General features: G+C 45.0%; 1 protein-coding gene across 1 annotated transcript in view; it reads right to left on the bottom strand.

Moving 5' to 3' along the window:
• The window catches only part of lrig2 (leucine-rich repeats and immunoglobulin-like domains 2), a 97126-nt gene extending 84823 nt beyond the window's left edge, over positions 1-12303 (bottom strand). The window contains exon 1 of the mRNA XM_041195401.1: positions 12127-12303. Coding sequence (XP_041051335.1) covers positions 12127-12296 — 170 coding nt within the window. The 5' untranslated portion in view covers positions 12297-12303. The remainder of the gene's footprint in view (positions 1-12126) is intronic.
• Positions 12304-12514: the final 211 nt, after the last annotated feature.

Below are 12514 nucleotides of genomic sequence, written 5' to 3'. Positions count from 1 at the left end.
TTATATTCACACATGGAACTGATTGGGAGACTGGACACGTGCCTATCAGTGGGATATTTCAAGTCATCCTGTATGCTCAAACCCCACACACAAAGATTCACAGTACTTGCTACAGGAACATCACGGTTGGATCACCCACAAGAAATACAGCAAAGCTTTATTACAAATATAAAAATCTCTTTGGTATCAGAAGCAGCCACTGCACAAAATGGAGCAAATCAAACGCTGACTTCTGAAAAGTTATTCAGACATATTCAAGAGAGAGATTTTTGGTCAGAGGACCAAAGAAAGAAAAAATAAAGGAAGTAAGAGATTGAGCTGTTGAATCTCACTCAGTACCCTCAGTCTTCCATTATAGCATTTGAATAGGCCCAGGTTTTGTGTCTTTATTATCCAGCCTGCCAGATTTTTCCAAGCATTTCTTCTTTTTAAACAGCAGTTTAAATGTACTTTGCATTAATTTAAGTTTAGATTTCCCCCACCCGCCTTCCCTGTTTAGCTGAAAATAGTAATTTAATATAAAGTAAAAACAGAAAATGCTGGAAATACTCTGCAGATCTGTGGGGAGAGAAACAGAGTTAACATTTCATAAAAACAAAAACAAAAAAACTGCGGATGCTGGAAATCCAAAACAAAAACAGAATTACCTGGAAAAACTCAGCAGGTCTGGCAGCATCGGCGGAGAAGAAAAAAGTTGACGTTTCGAGTCCTCATGACCCTTCGACAGAACTTGAGTTCGAGTCCAGGAAAGAGCTGAAATATAAGCTGGTTTAAGGTGTGTGTGTGGGGGGGCGGAGAGATAGAGACAGAGAGGTGGAGGGGGTTGGTGTGGTTGTAGGGACAAACAAGCAGTGATAGAAGCAGATCATCAAAAGATGTCAACGACAATAGTACAATAGAACACATAGGTGTTAAAGTTAAAGTTGGTGATATTATCTAAACGAATGTGCTAATTAAGAATGGATGGTAGGGCACTCAAGGTTTAGCTCTAGTGGTTTTTTTTTTAATAATGGAAATAGGTGGGAAAAGGAAAATCTTTATAATTTATTGGAAAAAAAAACGAAGGGGGAAACAGAAAGGGGGTGGGGATGGGGGAGGGAGCTCATGACCTAAAGTTGTTGAATTCAATATTCAGTCCAGAAGGCTGTAAAGTCCCTAGTCGGAAGATGAGGTGTTGTTCCTCCAGTTTGCGTTGGGCTTCACTGGAACAATGCAGCAAGCCAAGGACAGACATGTGGGCAAGAGAGCAGGGTGGAGTGTTAAAATGGCAAGCGACAGGGAGGTTTGGGTCATTCTTGCGGACAGACCGCAGGTGTTCTGCAAAGCGGTCGCCCAGCTTACGTTTGGTCTCTCCAATGTAGAGGAGACCACATTGGGAGCAACGAATGCAGTAGACTAAGTTGGGGGAAATGCAAGTGAAATGCTGCTTCACTTGAAAGGAGTGTTTGGGTCCTTGGACGGTGAGGAGAGAGGAAGTGAAGGGGCAGGTGTTGCATCTTTTGCGTTAGTTCTGATGAAAGGTCATTGTTTACTCTGTTGCTCTCTCCACAGATGCTGCCTGGCTTCCTGAACATTTCCAGTGTTTTCTGTTTTCATTTCAGATTTTCAGCACCTGCAATATTTTGCTTTTATATTAAATTATTTAATACTTCATCTCAATTAGATTTATCCTGACTAACTTTGCTTCTAGACTTCAGCGTTCAAGTATTTTCACTTTATCTCAATCGACTTCCAACTTGATAATTACTAAAACCTTGAAAATATATTAATTTATTCAAATAGCATAGGAAAACATTATTTACATCTATATTTAAATTTTACATAAAACACACAGGCTCTAAAATATCAAACAGTCAACATTCAGCTTTACTTTTAAAAAAACTGGTCTAAACAACTTGATTTCCATAGTGCTTCCAATGCATAGAGAACCATAAAATACAACACAAAAGAGGGTGGAAACCAGTGGGCAAGGGGAAACCAAAGAAGGATTAAGATAGGAATTGGAAGCAAAACCAAAGAGAAGTGGCCCAAAGAAAATTTTGAGAGGACGAGGGAGACAATGCACATGGATCCCAGAAGAATGTTGCAGAGGACAATGAACAATGGCTAACACGGTTGTTACATTGCAGTGACAGGCACATGCAAGAATAAAGGTCGGGAGGACACTATGAAAATGATGTAGGGCAAGACCATGGCAGACTTTTAAAGTAAATGAGGATTCTAAAAAGTCAATTCATGTAGACACACAACCCAATGGAATGATACAGTTTGGAGAATCTAATCAAAAGGGACCATTAAGGACAATAGAGGATTTATTTGGGGCTGTCCTCAGAGAGAAGTTCAGCTTCATGTCAAGAGGGCATTTGCTAAACTTTTTTTTGTTAAACGACTCTCTTACATGAGAGCTAATCTGGAAATAAATGCTTATGTGTCAATACTCAGTGGACTCAGGTCAGGTGTTAAAACTTGCTACCATATTGACAGCAGACAGTACTAATAACCAGGTAGCAAATGAGCACCTGGAGATGGGGAGTGAGACACTTGATGGAGGAAAAACCATCAAAAGGCAGATGAGCTCATTCTTAATCAACCAATAAGTTGCAGACTCAATGAAAGAATGATCACAGGCAGTCTCAAACGCATCAGGATTCAAGCCACTGCCTTAAGTGTTGAGGACAGAGCTAGTAGCCCCAGCAATGGGTGACTGACAATGACTTTAGCCTATGATCAGACCAAACATCCAGAATAATCATATGGAAGTTGCATGAAATGGGAACGTTCCTTCACTGACTGTACACCTCCAATATCTCTCCACTCAGGAGTCTTGTGCCAAGATTAGCTGACAATAGGCCAAGCTGACAATCATCGATGCCCACCGTTACTGTTTGATTGTTTACTGAGAGGATAGAAAAAAATCCTCAGGTGGAGATTGAGAGGATATGTCACTTGTACATCAGACTAAGTAACTATGTATGTGAAACTATGCCCACAGCAATTTTTAACAAATATTTGCTAAATCAGCAGGACGTCCTATACAAGCATGCAAACCAATTCATAAGAAACCAATTTATGATCCCTTTGCAGAATAAAAGGAGGGCCATTGTTGGTTATTTTCACTGTATAACAAGACACCATGCTGCACATGACCAATTATAGAGGACCTGCTGCTTAACCTTGTAAAGTTCAGATGAAATTAGAATTACAGCATGTGTTTAACAAGCTCTGATTAACACCAAAACATTCATGCTTTCTGTACACAATAAAACATACTCGAAAGAGTTACACAATAAAACATAGCACCCTCGGAATTCTTCTTGAAGGAATGCAACTAAAACATTAAGGCAAAACTAAATTATAATTACACAATTGTAAATGCACAATGGACAAAAACCTCCTTTTTATGGTCAGATTTCAACTGTTGCAGTGAAACAAGCTACACTTAAATTTTTGAAACAGAAAATGGTGAAGATATTTTAAATGATCAAAGGTGCAATGCTGTTTTCATAAAATTATAAACCTTGTGACTACTAAAAATTCTTGCATCTTCACCTATAAACTGCACAACAAAGGGTTAATGTCAGACACACGAACAGTGGTAAAATAGCCATGCATGAAGCAACAAAAGATTTCGGAGTCTTAGTAGGCTTGGCACTAAACATGCCTGACAAATACATAGCAGCAATTAACAAAGGCAATAAAAAGTTTGAATTACGCAGTCAAAACATTACAAGTCAGAGGAAGTTATGATCAAAATGCATGATGCTCTGGTCAGACATCACCTTCACTTCTGGCTGCCATTAGAAAAGGGCCACGACATTCAAGCGTTGGAGGCAGTGCTGGGCAGAGCTATGAAGCTGACCACCGGCTTCAAGGATCTGAGGTTATGAAGAAACACTGGAGAGATTTGGGCTTTTCAGCCTTAAGAAAACACATCTAAGTGATGATCTTATGGAGGGATACGAGCAATGCTCTCTCTAAGCTTTACATCTGAGCAGCAACCAAAAATTCCCAGATCGCAGGTCGCAAAATGTAAGCATGCAAAAAAATTTAGAGGGGTCACACACTTAAACACATTGCCTGTGCAGTGCAAAAAAGGGGTATGTTGGATACAAGAGAATACAGTTTCTAGAGGAATGGAATTGAAAAGCACGGATGTCATTTGATTTTACAGCACCTTGGTTAGACCACGCCTAAGAGTATTGTGTACAGTCCTGGTCTCCATATTACAAAAACGGTATAAGCAATGGAGAAAGTTGTATCCAGTAGACCTTCTACACCATCAGTAAAGACTGATTAGGTAGGGGTCCTCTCCTATAGGAAAGAGGAGACTGCAAGGTGACCTTTAAAATAATGAAAGGGCCCGATTCTGCATTTATATTGTATTAACGGCAGGACAGGAAAGGTAAATCAAGAACAGCTCTTAAAATTAAATTATGGGAGCAGAACAAGGAGACACAGGTTTAAACTAGTAATAAATAATTTTAGGACTGATATTGGGAGTTTCACAGAGAATAATCAATGCTTGAATTTACTTCCTGGCAGTGTTGGGAGGCAAAAATCCTTGCTACATTTTGAAATTACTGGATGCTACAAGAGGAAGATTTGTGGGGGGGGCAGGGTGTTTTTGAAAGCTTAAACTAGTATGGGTTCAGGGGTCTTCCTTATTGATAATTATCCTGCAATCTTGCGATCAGTGAAATATGATACACTTAGATTTCATTTTGACTTCAAAAAGAACCCAATGAAGGTGACTCATGCATTCCATGCTCAAGAATCCATCACCATTAAAGGAAGAATTGCATTTTACTAATGCAGTACCAGATTTCCGTTTGACAATAACCCTGCACTGATAAACAAGACCAGAATTTGAAATTGATATTTATTTTTAAAAGTGATCATTTTGTTAGATTACCTAGGACAGCTTCAATCATATCCCAAGCAATGCACTTTGCTTAATGTTGCAGTAAATTTTTATAATGATGTACTGTATTTGTTTTTTTCTCTTTTGAAGTTTAATATTTTTTAACCATCCCCTTCTACTTTTGTGCTGCAAGGCAATGTACATGGTCTGCTGCAAGCCCTCCACCAACGTAGTGCTTCAGCCTGCCACCGGGAATTACTGAAAGCTGCCTAAGTGTCCAGACTCTGAAGCTTCTTTGAAGGACTCATTTTAAAACTTGCACCCTTGTTTTCAAATCTCTCATGCCTTGACCCCTCCCTATATCAGTAATCTCCTCCACCTGAGATCGCTTCCAGATATCTGCACTGCTCCAATTCTAGCCCCTTTCACATCCCCGATTTCCATTGCTCCACCACTGACAACCGTACCTTCAGCTGTCTGGGCCTCAAGCTCTGGGGTTCACTCCTTGAACCTCTCTCTCTCTCTCCTCCTTTAAGACACTCCTTAAAACCTGTCTCTTTCACCAAGCTTTCAGTCAGCTGACCCAATACCTCCAAAGTGATTCAATGTCAAATTTCGTCAGCTAATGTTCCTGTGAGAAATCGTAGGAAGTTATATTCTGCTGAGATTACTTGTTGAGATTAAATAGTCACCCATTCTGTCTCTGCCCTGTGCCAAGTTAGCCAATCATAGCCACGGTGATAAAATTGGCTTCATCAATCATTACTTTTGGGGGGGGAGGGGGGGATTGGCTGCCATGTATAATTGGCCCAGAGTAGGATATCAGAATCACTATATCACTGCATCATTAGTTAAAACAGAACAGCTCCTTTACCGCTCAAGCAATATTTCCTGTAAACTGTGTGGCTGCGCAGCAACCCAAAGGACCTCACACAGACCGTGCATAAGCCGACCACTTTAAGTTGCCATAAGTGTATGTGTGTGCAAAAAAATTTAAAGGGGCTGTGCTCTTAAAATAAATCTCCCATGCGCTCCAAATAAAGATTAGAGGGAACGTTGCACTCAAGTAAAATTCAGTGAGCACTAGTCGCCCTGCTGTTAACTCATCTGGCTGATGATTCTTCACCTGAGTGCGGCGGGAAATTTGTCTGTGGTGGGCATCATACCAGATCCACATTTGACTTTCACACTTTCACCTGGCAAGGACACCAGGCAGTGATCAAGGGCAGGAACTCTTTCTGATTTTGCTCTTCCTAACTAGGTATAATGAGACACACAGGAGTGCTCTAATTTCTGTCTAAACTAATTTAGCACAAGACTGTTGAAATAAAGCTGAGGACCTTAAGCCTGCATGACTGAATGGAATCTGAATCGAGGTTGTCAATAAATAGCAAAGTAGTAAATGGGCCAAATCTACATGCTAATCCAGTTTTCCTTTAGAGACTCTTACTTGGAAACAAAAACTCCAGATTTCTCTAACAAAAATGTTAATTCATTAGTGAACTAGTTATTGAAAAACAAACTGCAAATCATTTGTTGAAACACTGGCCAAAATTTATCAAAGATTCATCTCATTCCTGTTTGAAGTTCCTATTTGTGTGCAAATTGGTTGTTAGGCTTTCCTACATGACAACAGTGACCATACTTCAATGATAAAATAATAGGATGTGAAATGCTCTGGACTTGATAGGAGGTACCACATAAGTACAAGTTGTTGCACACGGGACAAAGTGTTAAAGATATTGACAAATATGCACCCAGTCTGGAATTATTTACAGAATCTTAAAGTGTATTTAAACACCCCAATATTTTGGGAAGGATTGCAGTCTTCCAAAATCTACACAGTCCAAATGGAACAAACCTGACAGATTAGAGAATCACTCCCCTGCTCTTTCGTTGCAGCCCTGCAATTTTTTCTCTTCAAGTATTTATCCAATTCCCTTTTGAAAGTCACACTTCAATCTGCTTCCACTACAGTGTCAGGTAATGCATTCCAAAGAATAACAATTAGAGCTCATCTACTATACCCACAAGGACCTAACTGCATTTAACAGCGACAAGGGGCTGGGAAAGTATCAGGATGTGTTCATACAAAGTCAGCACTGGGAGGTCAAATCGCCATCGGGGAATCAGCCAGATCATAAAATTTTACGAGTGCTGATATGCATCAGGACAGCTGCTGGCTTGGATGGGTTTGATCTACTGTGGAATCTACAACTGGGAAATACTTGGAATTTATTTTTGATAACTAGTTTAGAGGGGGGGATTGAATAATGCAAATTCGGTTTGCATTAAAGCTGGGATATTCAACTATTTTGGGATTTCCATTCCACAACCGGATGTGTTTTCCTTTTGAAATGCCAGATAGTTTTGCATATGAGTTACGATTCAAAGGAAGTGAACAGAGCCACTACCTTGCTAGTTCAGTGAGGGGGATACAAATTCTGTTTTTATTACAGGGGGATATCTAATCATTTTGGGGATCTCCTATTTGTCCCCATTTTGAACACTGGAAACCGATTAAGCTAGCAAATGACAAAAACAAAATGCTGTGTATTCTGGAAATCTGAAACAGAAAATACTTGCAGGTCAGGCAGCACCTGTGGGGGGAGAAACAGAATTAAGGTTTCAGGCCGATGATCTTTCATTAGAACTCCTCTGATAGGAAAGGTCATTGACTGAACCTCCCACTCCTCAGGAGAGCCAATCAATGGAGGGAGGAAGCAGCGGAAAATCAGCAGGGGGAGTGGCAGCTGGTGAAGAGAGCCAAAAGGAAGAAGGGGTTAAGAAGGGACCAAGCCACTTCCCAGACAAGTGGCAAGAGGCGTCTCGCATCCGACATGGATGACAAGGGCAACTGCTCTTCGGACGAAGAAGTGCAAGGGCGGCACCTACAGAAGAAGCGGCAAAGCTCTAGGGAGTTGGAGAACGAGACACCCGAGCTCCAGAACATTGGAGACAATGAGGAGACCAGCACACCCCAATTTTGCCCACAACCCGAAGAGGCCAGCACACCCCAGCCCCAGGAATCTGGGAGCAGTGAAGCACCCAGCGCACCCCAGCTCCGGGAAGCCAGGAGCAGCAATGCCCAGGGGCGGGGGGGGGGACGGGGACGGACGACACATTTCAAATCCCGTTCTCTACACAAACCCCCAGATGCCAGCTGAGCAGAATATCTCCAATGGGGAGGTTCAGGAGTTTCCTCAGCCCATCCAAAGTCAGGCAATTTGTGAACACTATGGGTATGCAGGAGCAGAACAAAGGTCTGGGACTCTCAGAGACAACAGGTTTGGTAAGAGATTAAATGCTTTAAAATTGGTGTAACGATTGTATCCATAAATGTGCGTGGCATTAAATCTACTACGCGATGTGTTGCGACCTTGGACTACCTTGCCAAGATCAAAGCTGACCTGTTGTTTCTGCAGGAGTGTGTGATACCGCACCTCAGCTCCTACAGGCAACGGTCACGATGGTGGTCCCACAGGCCATCTGGTCGGGAGGAAACGACTCTTGTTCCTCTGGCCTGGGTATTCTACTGCGGGGAGGCAACTTTCACTGTCTCCGAGGTTAAGGAGGTGGTGGGCGGGCGCCTCCTCGTAGCAGATGTAATGTACAAGAATGCTCCACTCCAAAAGGCCGAGCGGCTGGCGGTTTTTCAGCAGCTCCTAGTGCTGCTGGCGACCTCCAGGCCGGTCATTCTGGGCGGTGACTTCAACTGCATCATCGATGCGGCTGGACCGACAGCAGATTGGACGCTATGTCCAGGTCCCTGATGGAAACAGTTAAGGATGCCAAGCTGCGCAACGGCTTCAGCAACCCTGCATACGGAGCGCAGCGTAGATACACCTGGTCGCGGCCAGACGGGTCCATCCATTCCAGAATAGACTTCCTGTTTGTGTCCCGTGCATTCGCAGTCAGATCCACCGATGTCAAGCCGGTGTTCTTCTCTGACCACTGCCTCCTACTGGCTGACTGTCACTTAGAGGAAGACCAGAGGGTGGGCAGGGGGGGTATGGAAGCTAAACGTGCAACTGCTGACCCCAGAGAACACTGATGGGCTCAAGAGGGATTACAAAGGTTGGAGAACCGTGAAACCCCTCTTTGAGTCCCTGACACACCGGTGGGAAGTGATCAAGGGAAACATCAAGAGGTTTTTCATCCTCAAAGGCACCCAGAAAGCTAGAAAGGAACAGAGGGAAACGTCCCGACTCCAGAAAAACATGCAGAATCTGCTCTGGCTGCAGTCGATGGGGGTCGATGTCAAGGAGGAACTCCAAGAGGTGAAGAGCCAGCAAGCCTCGCTCTTTGCCTCGGAGGCCTCCAAGATCATCTTCCATTCCAGAGTCCGCTCCATGGAGAAGGATGAGACGTGCTCACATTTCTTCTTCCAAAAGGTACACAGAGGGAGCTCTGTGATCAGCAGCCTGAAGGAAGAAGACGGCTCAGTAAAGTCATCGCAGTCCGACATTTTGAGGATCAGCAAATCCTTTTGTGCTGGATTGTATGACGTGAAGCCCACAGACAGCATGGCCTCCCAGTCCTTCCTGTCCTCTATCACGGAGGTCTTAGACGACAGTACACGGGAAAGCCTAGACAAACCGCTAACTCCTGATGAACTGACTAAGGCCCTTGAGTCCTTCGAGAAGAGTAAAACTCACGGAAGCGAAGGCTTGCCAGCGGAGTTGTATTCGGCTCTGTGGGACTGGATCGGCCCAGACCTGCTAGAAATGTACAAGAGTATGCTTTTGGCCGGCAGCCTGTCAGAATCCATGAGGAAAGGCATCATCACCCTCATCTACAAGCACAAGGGGGAAAGGGAGGAGATTAGAAATTGCCGACCCATTTCACTGTTGAATGTGGACTATAAGATTCTGTCCAAGGTCATCGCCAATTGGGTGAAGTCCGCACTGGAATTGGTGATCTACCCTGACCAGACCTGCACTGTGCCGGGCAGGAAGATCTCTGACAGCCTTGCGCTGTTCAGGGATACGATTGCCTATGCACAGGTCAGGGGTGTGGATACCTGCCTCATCAGCCTGGATCAGGAGAAGGCCTTTGAAAGAATATCGCACACCTACATGGTGGATGTGCTCTCCAAAATGGGGTTTGGGAAGGGAATTCGCAATTGGATCCAACTGCTCGACACTAACATCAGTAGCGCAGTCTCAATCAAGGGGTGGGAATCAGATAGCTTTCCTATTAAATCTGGATTCAAGCAGGGCTGCCCTCTCTCCCCAGTCCTTTGTGTGTGTTGCATTGAACCCTTTGATGAGTCTGTCAGGAAGGATCTGGGCATAAGAGGAGTGGCAATCTCAGGCAGTGGAGGCATTCACATCAAAGCCTCCCTGTACATGGACGATGATCCCGTCTTCTGCTCGGATCTGCTGTCGGCGTGCAGACTGATCCACATCTGCGACCAGTTTGAACTGGCCTCGGGAGCTAAGGTAAATCGTCGGAAGAGCAAGGCCATGTTCTTTGGGAACTGGGCTGACCGATCCTTTGTCCCCTTCACCGTCAGGGCTGACGGCCTGAAGGTGCTGGGGATATGGTTCGGAGGGACTGGGGCATGTGTTAGAAACTAGAAGGTGTGAATGTTTATGGTGAAAAGAAAACTGGGCATGTAGGAGCGACACTCCCTCTCCATTGCAGGTAAGAACCTGGTCATCAGGTGTGAGGCACTCTCACTGTTGCAGTACATGGCGCAGGTCTGGCCCATTCCAGACTCCTGCGCGATGGTGATCACCCAAGCCATCTTTCGCTTTATCTGGAGGTTGAAAATGGATCGTGTCCGCAGGGACGCGATGTACAAGCCTCTAGATAAAGGGGGAAAAAACGTGCCCAACATCGCACTCATACTGATGGCCACCTTTGTGTGTGGCTGTATTAAGTTGTGCATAGACCCTCGGTACGCAAACACCAAGTGTCACTACGTGCTGAGGTTCTACCTGTCCCTGGTGTTGCAAAGGATGGGTCTGGCCACGCTGTCGCAGAACGCTCCAAGTAGTTGGACAGTGCCGTACCACCTGTCCCTGGTGGAAAAATTAATGCAGAGAAACACCTTTGACCATAAGTCCATCAGGCAGTGGTCAGCACGTAACGTCTTAGAGGCCCTGCGGGAAAAGGAGGGTGGATCCTGTGGGATGGTTCCCCAAGCAGACTGTCGAAATCATTTGGCAGAAGGCCTCATCGCCAGAACTTTCCAACAAGCACCAAGATGGAGCTTGGCTGATGGTGAGAAAGGCCCTCCCCATCAGATCCTTCCTACACGCCAGGAGTCTCACACCCTCTGCACGTTGCCCTCGAGGTGGCTGTGGTGGGGACGAAACCGTTGTTCACCTCCTGGTGGATTGTGCCTTTGCAAAGAAGGTCTGGAGAGAGATGCAGTGGTTTCTGTCGAGGTTCATCCCGAGCAATTCTGTGACACAGGACTCTGTGCTCTACGGGCTGTTCCCAGGGACACACACCAAGACAAACATCAACTGCAGCTGGAGGATCATCAACTCGGTGAAAGACGCTCTTTGGTCTGCCCGAAACTTGTTGGTCTTCCAACACAAAGAGTTGCCCCCAACCGAGTGTTGCAAACTGGCACATTCCAAAGTCCAGGACTACGTGCTGAGGGACGCACTAAAGTTTGGGGCAGCTGCCGCAAAGGCGCAATGGGGAAAGGTCGCTGTCTAAGACCCTTCTGCCACAGTGCACCGAGGGACTGGGAACTGTTGAGAGCCCCTCGGGCTGTACAGCTCAAAATGAATGTATGCAGTGAATACTAATTGTATTATAAATGTATTGAAGCACCTCAGAGTGCAACATGATGTATGTTGATAACTCCAATACCATTGTCTGATTGTCTGCATTGACCATGTTGAAATGATTGTAATATTCATTGATTGTATTGATGCACCTTGTGATACATGTATAATAGTTGAATCTGATTGTACTTATGTGATGGTGATTTTGAAATGGTTTGGAATGTTCTTCCAGATATTTTATGAATAAAGTATATTTTTCAAAAAAAAACCTCTTGATTCTCTTTCCAGAGTCGCCTACCTGACCTTATGAGTATTGCAAACGTTTTCTGTTCTTACATAAGCTTCTGGCTGCAATTTATACATTTTAAGATCAAAGGAAACTATCAGTATGTCACCAGTGACTGCAGTAGCTTCCCTGCACTGAGCCCAGGACACAATGATGCTGCTCGCTGCAGTGTGTGCCGGGCCCGCCCGCGCGTTTTGTTTATTTTCTCGGCCGCCCGCCCCAATACTCACAGCTGTTGGACCCAGGTTGGAAGCTGCTGAGGAACGGCAGTCGCCCGGCGCCTGCTGCAGTCCACCAGGCCGTCAGTGCAGGAACATGGCGGGGGGCAGGCCGAGGAAGCTGCCAGGAGCAGGGCGGCCCATAGTAACCGGGGACCGAGCCCAGGGACCGCCGCCGCCATCTTAAATCCCCACCGACAGAAGCAAAACAAACCCCCCCCCTCCCCCTCCCCCTCCCCCTCCTCCTCCAAATGCCCGTCCACAGCCTCCACACCCACAATATAATATTAAACACACTGCGTAAATAAAAGCTGTAAGCACTCGGGCCAGGCCCCCGCCTCACTCCGACACGAAAACCTCTCAGCGAGCCGCGAGCGCCCAAATCCCTGCCTCCCGACGC

This window comes from Carcharodon carcharias, chromosome 9 (genome assembly GCF_017639515.1).
Source record: "Carcharodon carcharias isolate sCarCar2 chromosome 9, sCarCar2.pri, whole genome shotgun sequence".
NCBI classification, from domain to species: domain Eukaryota; kingdom Metazoa; phylum Chordata; class Chondrichthyes; order Lamniformes; family Lamnidae; genus Carcharodon; species Carcharodon carcharias.
This window is presented reverse-complemented; position numbering and strand designations above follow the sequence as displayed.